At 38.1% G+C, this 22891-nt stretch overlaps 1 protein-coding gene across 4 annotated transcripts in view; it reads left to right on the top strand.

Annotated features, from left to right (window-relative positions):
* Window positions 1-22891, top strand: part of TLN2 (talin 2) — a 206143-nt gene that overhangs the window by 121304 nt on the left and 61948 nt on the right. For all 4 annotated transcript variants that reach the window (XM_042803683.1, XM_042803681.1, XM_042803682.1 and 1 more), the window contains 13 exons: window positions 637-804; window positions 2288-2582; window positions 4833-4999; window positions 6096-6224; window positions 7768-7881; window positions 9741-9854; window positions 11199-11333; window positions 12257-12385; window positions 13045-13147; window positions 15658-15866; window positions 16677-16796; window positions 17837-18034; window positions 20166-20305. In XM_042803683.1, coding sequence (XP_042659617.1) covers window positions 637-804; window positions 2288-2582; window positions 4833-4999; window positions 6096-6224; window positions 7768-7881; window positions 9741-9854; window positions 11199-11333; window positions 12257-12385; window positions 13045-13147; window positions 15658-15866; window positions 16677-16796; window positions 17837-18034; window positions 20166-20305 — 2021 coding nt within the window. The remainder of the gene's footprint in view (window positions 1-636; window positions 805-2287; window positions 2583-4832; window positions 5000-6095; window positions 6225-7767; window positions 7882-9740; window positions 9855-11198; window positions 11334-12256; window positions 12386-13044; window positions 13148-15657; window positions 15867-16676; window positions 16797-17836; window positions 18035-20165; window positions 20306-22891) is intronic.

Genomic DNA, 22891 nt, shown 5'->3' on the forward strand with positions numbered 1-22891 from the left:
GAGTTAAGCAGATTTTTGTATGAGGGAAAAATGTTCTGGAATTAAGACCTGTTTTGAGTTACATTTTTGTAACAGCTAAGAACAACAAATTTATACAGCTATATTTACATCATGGACAGGGAGATACTGTGGTTGGAAACGGCATTTTCAAAAACAGAGTGGCAATTGTCATTACTGTTAACAACAGTTAAGTATTGAGTTTAGTATTAACTCAAGGACTGTCTGTCCTCAGCAGTTTGCTCCTTGAGGTTGTCATCCCTATTGCAGATATTTATTGCATGTTTAGTGGTGAGCTCCAGATGTTATTGTACTAATAGTGTATTCTTAGGAGGTGAAGATAAGCACATTGCAATTTGTGACATAGATTTGTTTATATGGATGCTGAGCCAGTTCAAAATTTGACAGTCCATACCCATTCAGTCCAGTAACTTGATAATGTCAATAGAGAAATGGTCATACTGAGAACAGAAGACTGTCAAGTTTTCAGAGTAGTAGCCATATTTGCTGCTTTATACAAAACAAAACGTTTAAGTTTTGATACAAGAGCACTTACTAACTTCACAAGACCTGATCTTGATATAAACAAAGCATATACATTTTTCTTCACAAGACTGAGTTTTCCCTTTATTTTACCAGGATGTTCTGATGAGTCTGGCCAAAGCTGTTGCAAATGCTGCTGCCATGCTAGTGCTGAAGGCCAAGAATGTAGCACAAGTCGCTGAGGATACAGTCCTGCAAAACAGGGTCATTGCTGCTGCTACACAGTGTGCACTCTCTACTTCCCAGCTTGTGGCTTGTGCGAAGGTGAGGCTGGCACTGTTTGTGAGGTGGAAAGGCATTGTTTCAAGAGTGTGCTTTTGTGTATTTCTGGCTGTCTCAAGCAATATACTGTGTTAATATTATAGCTCTAGATCTATGCAGTGTCAAAGTTGATTAATAAATTGTCACCTGTAATAATGGCAGTCAGGAGCCCAGAGGATGTGAGGTGTTGCTGTAATCTCCAGAGAAGGTTCCACAGATAACAGAGCCCAGCTGATAAGTTACTAACATTGATAAAACAAAAAAGTAAAAAATACTAGTTCAAGAAGCACAGTGGGACTGTGTAAGTTTTCTAGTAAAGCCTACAATTAGGATGGGTTCACCTCATCTAAAGCTAAGTGATTAAAAGGTGGTGTTCTTTCTGAAAATACCATCAAGTTTGTGATCATTGATTTGCACTGATTTTTACAGTAACCTTGTTTTAATAGATACATTGCTTTTGGCAAAGTACTGATTTTCAGTCTAAGCAAATTACTAAGGAGTTGAGATCAGAACTCAAATTCTCAAGTGTGCAATTGGAGCCTTACATCTTCTGCAGGCTTTTTTGTCTTAAAAATAAATAAAATGCTCATTTAATTTTAAAAATTAAACAGTTCGCATTTCCTATTTGGACGCTGCTTTTTAAGTCTGCAGTGTCATCTTTTATAGTGATATGGGTTTTCAACTGTTGTGAAACCTCCAGAAGGTTTATATTAAAATTAATAGCCAATAATAGGTATTAAATTTTCAGTATATTCTACTTATTTCTCTGGCTGCAAGGGCTCTTTGTAATGCACATATATGAATTTTCATTATTTGGACTTGATGTTCTTACTGCTTGTGAATTTCTTCAATATGGCATAGGACACCCTGTGGCATCCTGTTTTCCTCATAAGATATGCACAGTTTTCCCATTGCTAAGAGCTGTCTGGATATGCCTGAACAAAATGGGGGAAGGTTGTTTCTAATCAGTAGATTACAGGGTTTATTACTTGTCTGTGGCTTCAGAAGTAGAACATTGTTTGTCTTGTGCCAAGCGCTACTTTTATTTAAACAAACAAACAAAAGGCTGATACAAGAAGGCTTTACAGGACCAATTCCGATTAATATTTCATTTTATTTGGAATTCCAGGGTACAGAAGTCTGCCAGTGAACGTAGTTACTCTGGAGGAGTTTGGCCCATGCCTACCCTCCAGAAGAACCACTGTCTAGTGTTTTCTCAGTTCAGTAGCTGCTGAAGAAGCATGAAACAAGGTGGGGGCCTCCATTCTCAGAATCTAAATTGAGATTAAATTAGCAATATGCAGAGCCCAGATTGCTAATCTAGATGTCTGAAGCTACTTATTTAAATACTCACTTTCAGGTTTTGCTGTCTAGGGAAAAAAGATACGTTAAAGATTAAAAACTAATGAAGTAGATGTTTCACTTAGTAGTTAGGAAATTTGCAATTAAGCCTTTTCTGAATGCTTTGTGTCCTTTCCCCATGCAGGTTGTGAGTCCCACCATCAGCTCTCCAGTGTGTCAGGAACAGCTGATTGAGGCAGGGAAATTGGTAGACCGTTCAGTGGAGAACTGTGTGAGGGCCTGCCAGGCTGCCACAGATGACACTGAGTTACTGAAGCAGGTCAGTGCAGCCGCCAGCATTGTCAGCCAAGCCCTGAATGACCTTTTGCAGCACGTCCGCCAGTTTGCGAGCAGGGGAGAGCCCATTGGACGCTATGACCAGGCTACGGACACCATCATGTGTGTCACAGAGAGTATTTTCAGTTCAATGGGAGATGCTGGTAAGTTTCTCTAATGGGCAGTAGCTTTCCACGGTTTGGAATTGGATGTGGACATTTCAGATAATGCAAGTAAAAAACCTCTGAAGTGTACTGTGTTTCTAGGCCAGTGCTGTCATGATGAGCAGTCCTTCAACACGTAATATTAAATTGGTAAAATGCACGTATTTGTGTGCTAGATAGAATGAATATTCTGTGAAAACAATTGATATGCTAAAGGATCACTGTAATATTTTGTCTGTTTTCTACAACTGCTTCACTTCACGGAACTGTAGGAATTTCTCCTCTCCAAACATGAAGACACGTATCTGAACAAATACTTCCCAGTGACTGATTTTTATTATGTGTCGATTTTGTTGTAGGTTTTGAAACTTACTTCTGCTTTTTTCAGTGATATTTAAGAACTGTGCCGCTTCTAGAACCAACCAAAACTTGAGATGCCTAACATTTAACCGATCCAATGTGAATTTGTAGTAAAGAACCAGGAAATCACTTAGAATGGTGAAATTTCAGTATTTGTAAATGTTATGAAGTAGCAACAGTGTGAAGGGGCAGTATCAACTTGAAATCAAGACAATTCATAGAAAGTTTAAAATAGGATCAGTTATGGTGAATAGTATGGTTTTGGTCTTTTCTATTGTGTTATATAAATGTAAGGCCAGGAAAGAAAATATTTCAGTCACAGTTGTATTCACATTACAGTCGATATGAACAGACTAATCTTTTATTGTAGTCATCTTTAGTTGTTACATATAAGAGGTAAAACTTTCAGATGTTTCTTTTTTTTTAAAGAACTGTCATTTCAGCAGTACAACACTCTTCTAGAAAACATTAGTTTGACCCTAGCATCTTCTTTCCAAGAAATGTCAGTGGTTAAAATTTTTAAAAGATGCACAAGAATGTTTGCTAAACTACTCTTAATCTTTGAATTGAAAGCTATGAAAAAAGTTTTCTAATGCTCCCTAGCTATCCTAAGCAATTTAATTACTGTAGATGTGCACAGGAAAGCATGTCAAATTTTATGTTTTGCTGTCACTTACGATTCAGCTTCTGTACAGAAGATGCAGTAGAAGATCTTGGGTAGCATTTTTTTTCTGTTACCAGTCAAATATCTTTTTGTGGAATACTGTTTTTAATAAAAGGCATTCAGATTCCAGTCTGTGTTTGCAATTTATCACTGCACTCCTATGGTCGCAATTTTAACAGCAAAGAGACTCTGGCTTGTGACTGCTGTATTATTGCCCAAGCAGGTGATTCTTTCTGTTTGATTTACTGTCTTAATACAGTAAGAAGGGGTATTTAAAGGGATTTTTTCAAGTAAAATACTTGGACTGTGAGCTGAGTTAGGCATTATTGGTAAAAAGTTTAATTGCTAAATTGCATACTGGGAAATAATTGATAACGGCTAGGAAACTCTAGTATTTTTTGCCTTTGCCTGACCAACGGAGCCTGGTAAGAAGGCATTTAATTCTTAAGCCCACAAGTCAGCTTTACACATGACAAAAGTGCTGCTTTATTTTTCTTTCCCATGATTTTCTAAAAACATTTGAAAAGAACGAGGCCTGAGACCCAAACACATCTTTCTTGATTTGATAACCTACAGAAAGCCAAAGGCTGTATGGGTTCAAATCTATTATGAAGGACTTCAAGGGTATATTATAGTGACCAAATGAAGTTGCTCCAGGAAGGGTATGTATCCATTTCAGAAGCATTGCTGCTTCATCTCTGTGCTTTACCATGACCAGAACCATGACTCCAGTATCTTAAATATTCAACTTATTTTTGGCCAAAACCACCTCATCGACTCTGAGTTTCTTCTGACAGAGTTCTTAATTTAGTTTATATTAGACAGAAGATAATTCTCCAAAAGAATAAGTGAAAGATGGGTAATTTTTATTAGAGGAGTGAAATTTTGGCTGTAATTTGAAAGCAAAATTATTACTCTTCACTGGGCCAGGAGTTTCCTTGAACTGTGTATTCAAAATTACCTTAAAGTATTGATTTTTGGTTTTTGTCTTGCTATCTAGAATGCAGATACTATGTTTTTTTTAACTCCACTGTAGCAGTTTCCTTCATCTATGCTGTGATCAAAGATTTTGTTCATGAAGCTTTTGTAAACTGTTTGTGTACTGTTTGCAAGTCAAAAGAATGCTTCAGCAAAAATAACTTCATTTTCATCTTGTTGCGATGACTTTTGAAATCAAAACTGAAATGCAGAGAGAAGGAAAGTAAAAATATAATTGCATCCCACAGGTGAAATGGTACGGCAGGCCAGGGTACTGGCTCAAGCCACCTCTGATCTTGTCAATGCCATGAGGTCAGATGCCGAAGCAGAAATCGACATGGACAACTCTAAAAAGCTTCTGGCTGCTGCAAAGCTCCTGGCAGATTCTACAGCTCGCATGGTTGAAGCTGCAAAGGTATCAGGAAGATTAACTGTCAGCTTAAAATTGTATGGTTCTACACAAGGAGGAGATGCTATGTGGGATATTATAGATAGGATCTGGCTGATAGTAGAGATGGTTTTTCTAACCCTGTAAATGTTCTGCATTCAATGACTTATTCTAGGTACATTCAGAAAAAAACAACTTATTAGTTACCTGAAGGTTTTTTGTATTTAAAAAGCCTTCTTGCACTGCTTTGCTCACATGTGTGCAGAGTGGTCATTAACCAAGTCATATAGGGCAGTTACCAGCAGATGTAACCACTGTGATGCAAAGTTTTGTACCAATCTACCAATACAAATAGAACAACAAAACCATTGCAGTTTCTTAAAATATCTCTTACAAAGGCCATTAACAAAGCAATTCTGTCTCTGCTTGTCTTAGGAACAGTTTCCTCCACCAGGTCAATCTTGCCTGTGTTCCACCCCACCCCCCCATTCTCACAAGAGGAGCAAATATCCAACCTTTTCTTTCCTTTCTCTGCTAGAAATCTGTTTAAATCCACCAGGGAGGAATATGTTCTTTGAACTGTTTCCCAGATCCTGCCCTTAAATGATTATTACGAGTCAGGGCTAGCCATTCTGCTAGGGCTCTAGAAGGCCCACATGCCTGGCTACAGAGCATATCCTTGACTTTCCAGTACTTTCTTGAACTTCAAATGAAGAAAACCTACTGTTTGTCAAGGTTTGGACTGCAGTTACTGAAGGGCATATTGAATTGGGAATTTAAAAACAGTTTTTTTCAAAACCTACATTCATCAAAGTACATTACTACAGATCATAGCAGAAGCAGATTACAAAGGTTTTTTTTTCAAACACCTAAAGTAGTATATGAAGCAAATATTCATCTTCCTTCCTCAAAGTACCTATCATAGACAGTAACAACCTTGCACTAGCCATAAATTTTCTGCTTCAAAGTCCTGTAACATTTTAATATTCTTCTAACTTTGGTTGAGATGATGATAAGGACAGTAAAGGCTGGTGCAGCAGGCACTAAAGCCTTGATATTCATCTGCATTTTCTCCAGGAACTTTTACTGAGGCTCATGGTTTTTGCTCTGAAATTTTATTCAGGGAGCTGCAGCCAATCCTGAAAATGAGGATCAACAGCAGCGTCTGAGAGAAGCAGCAGAGGGACTGCGAGTGGCAACAAATGCAGCTGCACAGAATGCCATCAAGAAGAAAATAGTCAACAGATTAGAGGTTGGAAAATAGATATTGTTGAAGTTTCAGTTTACTCCATTTTGATAATTAGTATCTGTAGATAATTTCAAGCAGGTAGAAATGCATATTTCAGGAAAAGTGACGAGGATAGAATGATAAACCTGTAAGCTCAGTTCCAGAGCACAAGGCTTGGAATTAGAGATGCTAGTATATGATACTGTAGTCCTCAGAAAATTGAGCAACTTGTATCTCTGATGTAGTAAAGCAGTATAAGAATTTGACTTAGAAGGCATTTAATAGTGGCTTAGACATAAAATTAGAACAACTGAGGTTTCAAACAGCTGAGCTGAAACTATTTTACATACAATAGATTTTGGTGGTTTTACTAGTATATCTGCCAGAATGTCATGTAAAGGTCCGTACAAAGCAATACTGAATTGCAGCATATCCAATTAAACTTTTAAATTATTCAGAGAATCAAAAAAGCAGAAATGAAAGTGAAAAGATACATCATATCTAGTAGCAGCGCCAAGGGGGAGGAAGGCAATTTACTGTGCACCAAGGATAAAATATCTCTGAAGTTTGTCCTGTAGGCAACATTTGATTTTACCTTTCTCAGCTAAAATGTGGAAAAGACAGATTAAGGAAAGAAGCGTTTCTTAATTCCTAGTTTCCAACTGGTTTTACAGTAGTCTGATTCAAGTACGATGAGATTAGACAAACAAGGGGATCTAGGAAGGTAACCATGTTCCAGAAGTGCATTTAAATTACTGTATCTGGCTAGAACCAAAAATCAGGAGTATTTCAGGAAATAAAGGCTGATGTCTCACTTTTCTAACTGCGAGCAAGAAAGCTTTATAGAAAGGACCTTTTATTTGTTTTGCTGCTACAATATATACTGCCTTACAAAGGAATGAAATGTGTAATGATGAGAGTAAGCCTCATGCTTGGTTGTATTTAGTGGGCCAGTTAAAGAAAAATATTGTACAACATGTTGGAATACTTTGGATAAATTGTTGAATTTTTAATTTTGTAATAAGGAGAGGCTGATAATAACACTCAGATATTTGAAGAATGAATTTTCAGTGCTTTTAGGCTCAGTAATATCAGTATTTTGTACCTTTGCATCATTTTAGTATCTTTGCTTTTGCTATAGGCAGTCTCAGTAGAAGTTGGATCCTTCGAGTCTTGGGTCAGAGATGTTAACGTAGCAGTGTGAAGCACTATATGTACTTTGCCTGTTTTCTCTGACCTTCTTTGTACAGAGCCAGTTGATTAGATAATTTCTTCTCTCTTTTGGTCATATCGCAACCTAAGCTATGAAGGAGTAAGATCTTAGAATCCTTGTAGTTCCATCTTTTTCTTCACTGGCAAGTTAGAGATGGATAACAGTGTTCATCTCATTTTCATCTTGAGAGAAGAGTAATCCTGAGTTTTGTTAAGGCAAATCAAATTAATCAAAGGATGTAATGTATTAACCTGTCAAAATCGTTACTGTCAACATTACCTATAATATGTATTTCATCTTCTGAATTACTCAGACTTTTACCACTGATTTAACTCTGTTTCTTTTTCTCCAAAGATTGCTGCTAAACAAGCTGCAGCTGCTGCTACTCAGACTATTGCAGCTTCTCAGAATGCAGCTGTTTCAAATAAAAACACAGCAGCCCACCAGCAACTTGTGCAGAGCTGTAAGGTAAACATATCACAACCCACTGACATGTAACTCTTGAACTCTCCTTTATGGGGAACTGAAGATCACCTTTTATAATAATACTGTTGCAACCTCAAAAGGAGTTCTAAGAAAACAAGCCAAAATCAAGCAAAACTAACATCACGCACATTTATCTGCGTGGATGCTGGGGAACCCTTATCCATTGTATCATCCATAGTTTCCATGCGTTACTGTAAGAAGAGCTTTGAAAAGCTGAGCTACTGTAAGTGCTATCTAGTACTTTGCTGTTAAATACCCCTGTAAACAGTTTACTAGAAAGGACTGACAGGCTTACACCTCAGCATGTATCTGTGAAGTAACAACCAAGTCACCTGAAGCAAGTGCTTTAAGTAAAAGTTTAGCTGCAAGTTAGTCAGCAGTGCTGTAAGTGCAGAGCTACGCTAGAAGCACTCTGTGGAGGGGTCTGGTTGCTCTCAGAAATTTGTACGCTGGCAAGAAGTCTTTGCCACGCATTCAGCACCTGAGTGTGCTCTTCAGCAGGCCAGTAGCTCTATGATTATCAAAGCAGCCTGATGAACGATACATGCAGTGAAATGAGACTGAGGTCTGCTACAGAATTAAGGTAACCTTTATATTTTCCACAACAAAGGATGCTGTAGCAGTAGTAATTTATACTATATTGGAGTGAAATCCTTATTTAATGTACTGGCTATTTAACTAACAATACTGATCCCGCGATTCTGTTGTTCAGCCTACAAGCAACTGGGGTCTTAAATGTCACTGTAAAAAATAAGTTAGACCTTACTACGGAGTTAAGAGCACAGGTTTTAAGGTATGCCTGAAGTCAGGCACATTTTTATAGTTCCAAGCTACAATTCAGAGTCTGGTGAGAAGCTGTTCTCTTTTGTGTTTAAGCTACATTTGGCAGCTTAATTTCTAGTTCTGACTAATGTTGCCTCAGGGTTTTTAAAGAAACTGCATTTAAACAAAAAATTGAAAAAGACAATAGAATGCAAACGGGTTTTTTCCTAGATGGGAGAGCAGTTATGTGGGGAACAAAACCAAAACTATTAAAGAAGGCATCGTTAAAAGCCACATTAACATTCAGCAATTATTTCTTGTCACAGTGGTAATCCTGAGAAATGTTGGCATTAAATAAGGTAGCTCAAGTGCATCTCAGGATTGTGTTGTAGGCAGCTGCTATTTCAGTATGAATTAAAAAAAGGCAAGCTGATTCAGGGTATTCTTTGCAGTTCATTCTAATTTGATCATGATGATTTATTAGATAGCAGAGAAGATTCAATACCTACATTTTTAGGGGGGAAAAAAAGAAATTAGTATTGCACTGCTGAAGTATGTGTTACTGTGAAATGGATGGACAAAGAGCATGAATCTGGGCGGTCCAGGAATAAAGTTTTAGCAATACACACTTCAGAATGCTCCAGCCATACTGTAAAGTTTGTACTGTTACAGATCAAGGAAAAGTAGACTAAGGTGCTTGTGTGTAAAACACAATGCTTTTCTGAAAGCAAGACATTCTCTTGAAAAACCTGTCACATCCACTACTGGCATTTGAACATGCAAGGGAAGTAAATTGAAATACTTTCTGTACATAATTTTGCAGAAAAATCTTAGGTTGTCTTGTAGGATCTTTAAAGTAATGAGTAGCTTAAATAAAGAATTTTTAAGTAAAAGCAGAACATCTCTGAAAAATCCTGTCATGTATTAATTCAGTTCTGTGGATTCCTAGGTGAGTTCTGTGAAGGCACAAGAGTATTGTATCTGTGAACCCTACAGGTGGCTTTTAAGGGGTATGGGGAGAGGGCTTGGTTTGGAGTTTTTATTTATCTACTAAAAGCTTTTCCCTTTGTTTATTATAGAATGTTGCAGACCACATTCCTCAGCTGGTGCAGGGTGTAAGAGGAAGCCAAGCTCAGGCAGAAGACCTCAGTGCCCAGCTTGCTCTAATAAATTCCAGTCAGAACTTCCTTCAGGTGAAGTGAATCGATTGCTGTAGTAGATCCCATCAGAGCAAAAAGCATTTTTTTAGTGCTGTATGTTTTTATTTGTGATAAATAAGCAGTAAACTGTTAATAAGTTCATCACTGACTGTGAGCCATAGCTAAGGAGAATTTAGTTCCTCAGGTCAGATGGCTGAAGGATGTTAAATCTGCAGAGAATGACAACTGCCAGAACTGAGGATAAAAGTAACAAAACTAAAGTGTATGGAGAAGAAACATTCATTGCTGTAGCTCTTGCCTTCTGGGAAAGAGTTTAAAGAGCAAGATGGAGAGAATTCATCATCTTTCTAAGCAGAGATCTGAATATGTGAGATGCTGTTATAACCTTTCTTAGTGAAAGTAAAGTTAGTGTTGCAGCAACAAGCTCCAGAGTTCTTCACAAATAAAAGGAAATATTACCATGGTTTTTTAGATACTAGCCTACATATGTAATGGATCTTGATTGAAGTTTTCAGCAAAACATGAAAATTGACCTGTGTCCAAAACATATTTAAAAAAACCAGATAAAATATTGAGCATTGATAACAAAACTGTTGGGTTTCTTGTTGACATTACAAGAAACAAACAGAAGAAACCAATTCCCCATGTAATGACATGGTCGTTACTTGGCACCAGTTAGTCCAGCCTTAAATGTGGAACTGAAATTAACCTTTTCATTGGATGCTGTTAGCAGGTTCTTTATGGTCCCACATAGGCATAGGTGTCGCAAACCATGCTCTTCAGAGGGAATTGTGTAGAAAAATATTCAAACAGAAGTCATTAAAATGATCCATGTCCCCTCTGGCTGGCTGTGTGTACCATGGTGATGGTGAGAATCAGCAAAGTATTTTAGTTGTATTAGCAACAAAACCTGTGAAGTCATTACTTGAGTTACAGTTTTCAATTTATAGAATTTTGGCAGGGTGTTAATGTTTAGAAACATTGAGACAAATTTGCAGTCTGTGCCACCTAGACCTGCTCATACCACATGGATACTGAACATTTAAATATTTTTAAGTAGTCTACATGAGTACTCCAAGGCCTCAGGCAGACATTGGTACCAATGAAGGAGTCATTGTACTAGTAAATCACAAATCATTCCTGCTGCAGAGGACACTGCAATGTGGAATTATGACAGGGTGCAGCATATGAGTAAAAGGCTGGGATCTAGAAGGAGTGTAGTTTGGAGCAGAGGAATGCATGAAATCATCATTACAGGAAATCTAGAAACATTATGAATGTGTGAATAGAGGAAACAGTTTGTTTATTGAATCCTAAGATACTTTTAAAAAAATGAGCTAGTAAGACCAAATGTTTTCACTGCTCTTCTTTCAACAGCCTGGAAGCAAAATGGTGGCATCTGCTAAAGCTGCAGTCCCCACTGTGGCTGATCAAGCAGCAGCAATGCAGCTAAGTCAGTGTGCAAAGAATCTTGCTACCAGCTTAGCTGAGCTACGAACTGCCTCCCAGAAGGTAGGTAAATACTAGATTTATTCAGCTAAAGCAAGATGGCTTGGATGGTGGTCACAAGCTTCACTCCTGCTTGACCCAAGGGAGCGGCTCATGCTCAGGCAGGGTTCACTTCTCAGTGTTGCTTTTGGTGCACAGTTTGCTCAGACTCTCAGGTGACTTCTGTGTCATAATAGAAAGAGGAGGGAGAAGTGGCAAGAAAACAGAAAAGCTTGTGCTACCTTTTCCATACCAGAAAGGCAGAAGGGTACAACCAGAGCAGCACATCAAAGCTCTGAGCTGCTGTTACATCTGAAAGGGAGCCAAACTGGGGAGAACCCAGATATAGCACTGCTGTGGTCAGTGCTGTGATTGTGAGCTGCAGCTATCATCTCTAAAATTCAGAGAAGCAGAGGCTGTTTCATGCACAGATTTCTAAACTACATATGGGTTTAAAATAAAAAATATCAGTGGAAAGTCTGCTTTCATTTTTTTTGTGTACGCTGAGGCCCAAAAACAGGATTGTAGCATATGGGTAGCTACACCTGAGCTTATAGATTTCCAGCATAGGTACTGATGACTGTGGGCTGCCACATCAGAGGGTTGTGTGACTTCAGTCAAGATGCATAGTTAGGCTATTTGTCAAAGGTGAAGTCCAGACAGCAGCTGTTACTTTCTCAGTACCTGGACTGCCTAGTGTGCAGGTACACAAGCTAAGTGCATCTAATTCACCTGGTGGCTCTTAACAGTGTGTTATTTTATTCACAAGCTAAGAATATCGTTCAGGAGTTTGGAATCCATGATACGTAACACTTAAAAGTGCCCACAATGGCCTCTAAAGTCATGAGAGCAAGAATTTGGGAGGGGGAGATTATAACTGAAGCATTTACTGCTTCTAATAGTGGCTTACAGCTGCTAACAGTGATACTGATCTTATTTCTGAACAGGCTCATGAAGCGTGTGGCCCAATGGAAATTGATTCTGCTTTGAATACAGTCCAGACTCTCAAAAATGAACTGCAGGATGCTAAGATGGCAGCTGTGGATGGACAGTTAAAACCTCTCCCAGGAGAAACTGTAAGTGAGGAAGTATGTTCTTCATTTAAGAACAAAGTTAGCTGTTAAAAAGTTGAAGTAGTATTAGAGGTAAAACCAGTTGTGAGGCTTTGGATAATGATGATGCTGGGAGGATTTTGCACTAATTATCTTTAAAAGAGTATACATTCCCATTACACCAGAAGTACATTGTGTAGCAGAATTACTCATAGGACTGTAGAGCCTCCTACTCTGTTGTATAAATTACAATTTAGTAACAGCAATGTTTCAGTCTTGTCAAAAAATTTTTTTTTTTCAATACTGGCAAAGATGAGAACTCAGTATTTCTAAGACTGTCAGTCCTGGTAGGCTCAGAAAGTGAATTATTTTATTTGGCAGAAAACCTCTACTCCTCACATGAAGGTATTGATTTCCATTGCTTTTATAAAATAGTTTTTCATACTGCTGAATATGTTAATTTATTTAACCCAGGACAGGGAAACTGTGTGTGTGTGTGGTGTGTGTGTGTGTGGTGTGTGTGTGTGTGGTGTGTGTGTGTGTGGTGTGTGTGTGTGTGTGGTCAATAGCTGAGGTAAAAGCTTGGGTTTTGTGGAATAAGGAATTTTTTAGTACTGTTTAAAAAACAAGTGTGTTTTACCTTAGCTTAAACAAAGAATGTTGTCCCCTGCTATTTTTCACAGCTTGAGAAATGCACTCAGGACCTGGGAAGTACATCCAAAGCAGTTGGTTCATCAATGGCCCAGCTCTTAACTTGTGCTGCTCAAGGCAACGAGCACTACACAGGTAGTGTTTTATTCATAATGTCTCTGTGAAACCTCTGCTTTCCATAAAATACTTGATAGAAGGTTTTCTTACCACAGACTACTTAAACCAAGGAATTACTTCTTTCTTTTATGATGGTAGTGAATTGTGGCGAGTTACTAGGACTTGCTGGTGTGAATCATGTGCTTCATAAACGAATAATGTAGCAGTCTGCTGCGTATCTGAGTATAATCAGAATAGATTGATACATCTGTTGTTTTTGTAAATATATACCACTGAAACTCTGTGAAGGACAGGACTAAAATGTAATGCAATTTAAAGGTCAGTACCACTGGAAATACTGCTGTATCCTTTCAGAAGATTAAGAAAGTCTTTGGATATTTTTTGAACCACAACACGCAGACCTATTTGGGATAGCTTCGTGATGTTTAAAACTGTATCTCTTACAAGATGTTGCCACTTTACATGTATAATGCAGCTGGTCTCTCTGACTCATTGATCACATTTGCATAGTTTGAGTTAAAGCCAACAGGGAATGTGGGCACACGGATTCTGCAATTAGTTTTTATATCTGTACTTTTAGAAACTAAAAACACCTTAATAAGAAAATGCTTCTTGCAGGAGGGAAAAAAGATTTCAATGGTAAAATGTTCTGTTTCCTAATTTCTGTAAGAAATGAAAGCTGTTGATACAAATACTACTGTAGGACTTTTTGTAAAATATTACTGATAAAATGTATTGTGACAATTACCACTTCATTGGATATAATTGCACCAGGGCTATGTAACTACAGCTGCTTTCATTTGAAGAAAATGTAATTGCATTAAGATGGCTTCTATCACATGAGTATGCAGAAGTTAACACTGGGTATCTGGTGAAGGAATGCAAATACTTGCAGCTGATACTGAATAATTAAATCTAGGAGCTCTCTTAATATTACGCTGTAAGAGCTGTTTGTTTGGGAAATCCTACAAAGCACTGAGTTCCTTTCCAAAGCTCATAGAACTGTTTTATGTCTCATACTGTCTTGTTACAGAAAAACTGTTGTGAGTTCAAGCAAGCACTGAGTGTTTGCAGGTATTATGACATTCTGCTGTTTCTCTGTCATAAAAATTCTTTACAGCTTATATTCACTATTTAGTAATACCCTCTTGTCTGCAACTGTCACAGTAATTTTCTTTTCACTTTGTACTGAAAGTCATTGTAGAGGATGAAAGCAGCACCAAACTGAAAGCAAAACAATCAGACCTTTTTATTTTGTGGTGCTGTGATAAATTAGGTCAAACTTAAAAGATGCTTACCGGTACCGTAAATAAAGGAAACAAAACATGTGGGTATTTCTCCTAAATGTTTTTTTTAAATTAAGAATGCAGAAGGCTCTATGTGGATTGTCAGATAGAAAGGTTGTAACTTCAACATAGCCAGTACTACTTCTCTGCCTATCTTGGCTTTACTTTGACATATAATATCACTTGCTTTTCATTATCTCCTAAAGTTTCTGTGTTTTAAAAATGTTCAGCTGATTGGAAGAGAAAATGTTAAAAGGCACTGGTGTTAAAATACTAACATGGCTACTTTGTGGGTTGTATTTGGTTGTGATATCCCAGATTTCTGAGCAGTTCCAATAGGCATATTAGAACATTCTAATTATTTTTAATGTCTAAACATGGATAACCAAAAGGTCTTGTGCAGCAAATGTGAACCTTTTCTATAGCTTTCTTCTGGTAGGAATAGCATGATTTTAACATTTTCATTCAAAATATGCCACCTACATTAATGGCATATGTTGTTGACTAGACTGTGTGCTAATTAAGGTCTTTTAGAAGACTGTTTTATATTGGTTTTCATTAAGGGCTGAATTAAATTTCAAAAATAGAAGAATGGGGCCATTATTCATACAGCCGTATGCCTTAGCAGCCGAGCTGATGAATGTCCTATAATGTTGGCCAGACAGATCACAGAAACTAATTTCATGACATCCTCTCTCTGACTTCATTCAGTTATTTTTATGTGCTTGTACTTGCAGTGATGCTAGGTTATATCAAGTTGTATCATTCCTAATGATACCGTTAATTTTTTTTTTTAGATGCTTGAACTTAAGCTATGGCTGTGTTTATTCTCTAAAAATATTGAAATTACATTTTCAGAAGAAGCAGAGGTACTGTGACTCTGAAGTCATGTACACTGTCCTTTCAGACAATCACTTACCCCTATAGCTTGGAGTATGAGTTTTTCCTCATTTCCAGGTTTTAGATTTTCTTTTTAAGTGCTTCACTAAGATTTAGTCACTGATAAAAAGCTGGGCCTGGAATGTGGTCTTTGGGTTCTAATACCTACTTTATGGCTTCACTGAAGGCATTTTTCTAGGCAAATGGTGTATTTCAAATGTGTTCATGTTTGAAGATTTTCTTTTAAACTGCATTTGCAATCTTACTTTGCAATGGGATCATTACTGGTAATTTCATCTGTCATAAAATACAAAGATTGTCTTTAAGGGTACTAAAAGAATTCTTGATGGAATCTGAACATAGGAGTTGCTGCCAGAGAAACTGCTCAGGCATTGAAGACTTTGGCTCAGGCAGCACGAGGGGTTGCAGCATCTACTACCGACCCTGTGGCAGCACATGCGATGTTGGATTCGGCAAGGGATGTCATGGAAGGCTCTGCTATGCTTATTCAGGAGGCGAAGCAGGCCCTTGCTGCACCAGGGGATGCAGACAGTCAGCAGAGATTAGCCCAGGTAGGTTGCGAATTGAGCAGCTACATGAGTTATCAAACACCCAGTGAAATTACTTTGGAATGTAGCATTAAATAATGACAGAGAAAAACAGAAAGTAAGGGTGCAAGGAATGTAAGCTTCCTTACTCCTTCCAGCAGCTCTCAGATAGTAACATCGTGCTTATCTTAAACAATGCAGATGGCACAAAATATGGTATTTTAGTCACCCTTTAGGAAAAAAGATGTGGTTACGTGCTTTTACCCACAACATATTTGAGTAGGCTGCTTGACTGCAAAAATGAAACAACTGTTAAACTGATCATTACCAAGTGAAGGGACTGAATTCATGTTATATTCAAAAAGTGAATGCAAGTCTTCTGCACACATGGCACCACTGCTTTTGAAGACTTTAAGGAGTAACAGGTTCTTTTTTACTGGTTTGAGCAGTTCTATTATTGGCCTGTATTTTAAATAATTTCTTAGGAGAGGACATTTGTTTTAATCAGGACTTTGAAAGAAGTAGCATGCAGAGGATTTCTGTGATTACTACATGGCGAACTTCAGGGGCATGCCCTTATCTGCAGTGCTGCAGCCTTTTTCCAGGGGACAGGAGCAGCTGTGGAGCTGCCCTGCCAACACTATCCTGTCAAATGGATGAGCATAGGTAATGACTACTGTGAGACTACAGGTGAACAAACCAACTCAGTCACAAGTCTTAAAAATGGTTTGTTAGAGTCGGAATGTAGGAATTAGGCTATAGAATGTGCCTCCTAATAGATAAATGACCACTTAAGCCTTTCTCAGTGTGTATGTGTTTCCTTATGCGTTGTAGGTGGCAAAAGCAGTGTCTCACTCCTTGAATAACTGTGTGAATTGTCTGCCTGGACAAAAGGATGTGGATGTGGCCTTGAAGAGTATTGGGGAATCTAGCAAGAAGCTCCTTGTTGATTCGGTGAGATGTCTTTTAACATAGAAATAAATTTTAGAGAAATGAAAAGCAGATCTTGGGTTCCTCATGTGTCAAATTATTATTTAGTAAATATGCCTTAAGTATACTTCATGTAAGTTTTGTTTAAGTTTATGCAACTTTAAGTAGCAGCTACGTTGTATGAAATATGCTGTTCTTCTAGTTTATGGGGAAGGTGAAATATGTCTCTGGCTTGTGAAGGCAATATTAAGGTTGTTGTCATAGATCACCATTAGTCTGGGTTTTTGAAAATGCCAACTGTGACTCAACATTTTGAAGAATATGAAAGTTAGAAAATTATAATCTGTCTCCCATCTAGAAGTGATCAGTTCAGTTGAAGAAGCGTTGTGGTCAGTCAGAAAATATTTGGTGCATTTGTGGTTGTTTTGTGCAAGAAGAATTGTTATATTTCTGTTTAACTGCATCCATGTCAGAAAAACCCCTTTGTGCACTGGTAATTTTCTGTAATGTTGTATGATTTGAACAACTTTTTTCTGCACCTACCAGTGATGCTGCTACCCTGTGAATGAAGGAGGAATTGTATTTTAATATGTTTGTGCAATGCTTTTTGGTAAAACCGGATCAGGAGTTCAGTGTCATTGTGAAGAGCTGCCAGTACTTGCAGTGTTCTGAAAAGCTTGTTTGTGGAAGTGAATGATGACTTGGAGATGGAAATTCTCCAAGTTTTGCCACTGAGTTCATCACTTCGAATTTCATAGTTGAACCATAAAATAGCTATCATCATTGTGCTCCCTTGAAGGGCCTATGTACTTGTCTGTCCCTTGAAAGAAACAGCAGGACTAAGGTCGTTGTATAGATTTCTGGTTGATAACTGTCCCATAGTTGGACTATTTTTCATTCAGAACTGAATCACCAGCAGTCTAGTTGCAGTACTCCATTCTAGCTTGTATGTGAAGCTCACTAGAGTATTGCATTTAGTGTTCTTGAACTGTGTTGAACTTTCCAGTCGTGAAGAGCTGGCGTCATGTGACAGACAATAAAATATGGGGCTTTGTGTCTTACAGCTACCTCCAAGTTCTAAGTCATTTCAAGAAGCTCAGAGTGAACTGAACCAGGCAGCAGCAGACCTGAATCAGTCAGCAGGAGAAGTCGTCCATGCTACACGGGGCCAAAGTGGGGAACTGGCTGCAGCTTCTGGAAAATTCAGTGATGATTTTGATGAATTTCTTGATGCTGGCATTGAAATGGCTGGCCAAGCACAAGTAAGTTTTTTACTTTGCTAAATGGGACCAAGGATTATCTTGGGCATAGTATCCTGCAGTGCAGTATCTTGGTTATCTAGTAGCACAGTACAGCGTGCTAGTGTGAGTCTATACAAATATGACAGGTGAAGCAGTCATCCACAACTGGTTATCTGGAGTGAAGTCAACTCAGTGTTAGTGTTTTACGCAGGATACTGGTATTTGTTCCTGTGCCCAGTCAGAAGTACAACTTGATGCTCCTCTGTATAGTTTAGGCTGTTAACTAATTGGAGCTCTATATCTAAAGGTACAAAGGTGTGCTGAGCCTCTCAAAGCTTACGGAAAGTGTTGCTTCTATTTTGGTAGAACTGTCATGAAGCATAATTTGCGTAAATACTTTTCAAAATTTAGCACCTTTCTTTGCTAATTTTCAAATGCTTTAAGTAGAGGGAGGAAGAGATGCATTTAAAATCCAGACTTGATGTTGCTCTATGGTGCATGCTGCTGTGGATCTGCTACAGAGTGGAACAAGCAATTGAAGAGGGCTGACTAAAATGTCATGTATCTGACAGCAAGCACTTGGACTTTAGTGATTCAAACTAATCACTTCGGTGATTTAAAATCTGGCAGAGTTCTATTCTCGTGAACTCAGTAACAATCAGGAATGTTGTCACATGTTACCTAGCTTATTCCTAGTAGTCTAGGTACTTATTTGAAGTTGGAGATATCTCCTTTGCTTTATCTTACTGGGTTTAGGTCTACTGAATTACACTAACTGGTCATTTGGAGGTGATTTAGCGTAACAAATGTCAGCATATAAAGAAGGGTCCCTTACTAGGATAATGAGGAGGACTTTCAGAAAAAAGAATCTGCAGACTGCTTTGCTCTAGTTAGTAGGAGGAACTTGCAAACCTAAGAAATGATTGCAAAAAGAAAACTAGCCAGGAAGTCTTGAGCGTTCCAGTCCTCTGAAGCTTTTTATGAAGTATCTCTACAGAGCAGATGCTTTATAGATAGAGCTGAATAGAGAGATCAGACAATGACTGCTGATTATTTTCCATCAAAAATTAATCATTTAGGTTCCAGATCCATGAAGTGAGTTAGGCACCAAATATCAGCTGATTCTCTGGAACTGAGTAGGAGTTAGGTACCTGATTACCTTCCTAGCCATGGGCCTCATTGACTTTTAGAATGTTTTCTTTGAGGCAATTCATTGAAGGCAAAGATAGAAATTGTACTGCAAACAGCTACTTGAAAAGGGGATTCCCTCTGCTGATGACCTTGTGGCCCTTGGAGATTTGCTTATCCTGCTGACATAGGGGATGATAACCATCTTGGTTATTAATGGCTGTCCATGTCTAGTTATTTGGCCTGAACAGAAGCAATACCAGGTATTTTGGATGCCCAGCAAAATGTTAGGGTAGGGAGGAAGAATGTAAATATAGAGTAAAAGCTATTCACATCAGCTGAGTAATACGGAACCTCTTTACATAAAGCCCTGAACGGGCTGGTAGAAAGAACAGATTGACTTCTACAGATCATTGACAGAAGAAACTAGTCACAGCTATTTGCTGTGATAATGCAGTACTTCCCCGTAAATGTATGTACATTAAGGTTTTCCTTTTCAAGCAGTGGCTTAAAATAAGTAATAGGACATCCAAGTCTGAATGCTTACCAAAGCAGGCCTATAGAAACGTATTTCGGGGTGTTAGGGGCCTTTCTGGAGGGATCTGTTTGTGTGACTAATCCCAGTTAGATGCTAGAGAGCCTGTGGGTTACACAGAGGATGCTAGAATAGAGAGGATGTACACTGACTGAATAATGTGGATCAGTTGTGCCAGGCAGAGATGCATGAGAGTCTTAACAACAAAAGCATTGTTCAACAAGTAGTAAAGTTTCTTCATTGCTCATTTGTGAATACTGCCATTGTTAGAAACCAAGCTATTTGTTATATGGGTTTCTTTTTCTGTTATGTAAGTGAAGCTAGAGGCACCTGTCTGGGTGAACAGAGGCTTTGGTCCACGTCCTCCTTCGGACTGTGGTCCCCTGCATGTCAGTGGTTTCAGGTGGATAAACAAACTGAGTTTCCAGATATGGTTTTGCTCTTTATTGCAAACTCTGCACTTAAACTTATGCTGCTGTGACTTTCCAGACTAAAGAGGACCAGATTCAAGTAATAGGTAACCTCAAGAGCATCTCTATGGCTTCGAGCAAGCTGTTACTAGCTGCCAAGTCTCTGTCTGTTGATCCTGGAGCTCCTAATGCCAAGAACCTCTTAGCAGCAGCAGCAAGGTAAGAATGTATTGCTTGCTTTAGATTTTCCTAAGATATTTGCTTTTCTCTGTGATACTTATAATGTGTTTATATATTCTTCTGCTATTGACAGTTAACTAAGTGGCTGGAACCCGCAGTTCTATTTAAATGGAAGTAGGCCAGAGGAAAACTGGTTATTTTGGAGTAGTTCCTTAACTGCCATAACTTGTTACCTTTGGTGGAAATAAGAACCATCAGTTGAAGAGTTGGCCTGGTTTTTGAAAAGGACTAGCGTGTTTTCCCTGCTGTTTTTTTACTATCTGTTTTCTGACAAGGCTGTAGCTGACAGTAAACCTCTTAATCCTTAACAAAGAAAAGAAACTGGATAATGTGTGCCTAAAAACCATGTTGTGGCTACCGATCACTAACACTGTGTATATGTGTATGATCAAGAACACTTGGAAGGGTTAGATGCTATGTTTATTTGGTGGAGGATGCCCTTACTTTAAGGAATCTGTCAGCCATGCCCTAAACTTCATCTTGTGGACCCTGTTTCTCAAAGTGCTCAGTGTTTATATGAAAAACAACACTGCATTTCAGTGTTTGACTGGATAATCACCTCTCCTTCACTTTGCAAATCCTTTTCACAATTTTTTTTCTCTGAATTAACTTCTTATTCTTAAGACACCAAGGAGACATGATATTTCCCTTCTCAGATCCTCCATGGCTGCTTGTGACAAGCTTGCCAGGGCTCTGTTCTCTTTCCCTGCTATGATATGGTCAGGGTCAAGTATTTTTCCTTTCTCTTTTCTCATGAAAGTGAAAAAAGAGGTACAGCTTCCGTTGATTCCTGTTTATAAGATGGCTTATCTTTTCATTCCTCTTTCATTTTCTACAGTAGTGTGATTAGTCTTGTATTTTAATTCCTTTCTTCCCCCTTTGTTCCAGTCATAATAGACACTCCAACTTTTTCAGTAGCTTCGGCCTCCTTGTGGAGGCATTTTTCTTCACTTCCTCTGACAACCTCATAGAACTGCAAGTATTTGTATGCTGTATGTGATGAAAACAAGTGTGGTTTTTCAAGTCCTAGCAGTCCTTTTCCACTCTGGGTTTGATGTTTGAGGGGCCACCTTCCTGGTTCTACTGCTTCCGTATAGTTTTAAAAGTCATGTTTGTACATTGGATGAGTTCCTGGATACAGGTACTCAGTGTGTAGTAATGATATTCATGAGACCACATTGCATCCTCTACAAAGCTGATAATTCTAGTCTGTTATCAAGTTTGGGCTTTTTTATTTAATCACTGATACTCTCTGAGTCAATGTGCATTGTCTCTCAGATTAAAATCAACAGTGGACAAGATATTTTTACATGAAGTTTCTTAGGGAGTAAACAGAACCTTCCATTTTTGCCATCTATTCGTATCTCTGTATGCAATGACATTTTTCTGATGCATACAAATCACTGATACTCAGGAGGTTGAGAATCCATCATTTGTATTGATGTTGTGTTGGTGAAGCCATGCATGTTGTTTTTCAGAGATAGATAATAATTGTAAAAATATTTGTGTATATACACACATATTGACTCAGAGAATATTAATGATTAGTTAAAGGAAAAAATCAAACTTGATAACACACCATATAAATATATAGCAGGACTATGTGTGTATAATACAGTATGCCAGACAGGACACAAGACAAATATGCAACAGTCCTAAAAGGCAGATGAAGTCAGTAAAAATGGCTCCACAAGGACATCAAAGCTACTGAGAAGGGTGAGAGTCTCAGTTAAACATCTCTATTAGTTTCCATCCTCTTTGCCCTGGAATTAAACATAAAAACTGAGTCCTATGTAATAAACTCATCCTGTTTCCTTTTGTAAAAATATGATACCATCCATCTAGATAATCTTGTTATTGATATCAGCAATCATGCTATGAAGTGCCAGTTTTCTTAAAGAGGAAATAATCTGAATGCCATGCAGAGTTTTCAAGGCCAGATGAAGGCATATTCTCCATCCACTCCAATTTCATTCATTTTATAAATTGCCCTTAGAAACAACATAAAAAATTTATATTCCACTATAATGTCACAATGCAAGCTAAGTTTTTGCAAATTAGTGACAACCTGCCTACCTATAGAAAATGATCTTTGATTAATAACAATCAGTGGCAGACTTCTACTTTCTCCCTCAAAGCCTTTTCTTCTAGAAGCTGCTTTCCTGGGTGGTTAACCATTAGTCTAAAATGAATGTCGTTATAATGAATTTTGCCTAATAGCAGAACATTCATCAGAAACACAAATAGTGACTATATTGTATGTTAGATTCAGCCTGTGTTCAGGAGTAACAGAACTGTGAACTTTCATAGAAATGTAATGCAAAAATATCTTGTTCTCCATGGATTTAAACCTAAGGGAACTGATCCATGTTGCTCCAGAGAATATCAATGATTAATTGGAGGGAGGGAAAACAATTTGATAACAGACTGTAGAAATATATAGCAGGAGTATGTGTGTGTGTGTAATATAGTATGTCAGACAAGACAGAAGGCTTTGTTAACAACGCGTATGTAATAGTACTTTACATTCAAACATTTTTTGACATACTGGCCACTTGTTTCTGT

This window comes from Tyto alba, unplaced genomic scaffold (genome assembly GCF_018691265.1).
Source record: "Tyto alba isolate M040663 unplaced genomic scaffold, T.alba_DEE_v4.0 Super-Scaffold_41, whole genome shotgun sequence".
In the NCBI taxonomy this organism is placed as follows: domain Eukaryota; kingdom Metazoa; phylum Chordata; class Aves; order Strigiformes; family Tytonidae; genus Tyto; species Tyto alba.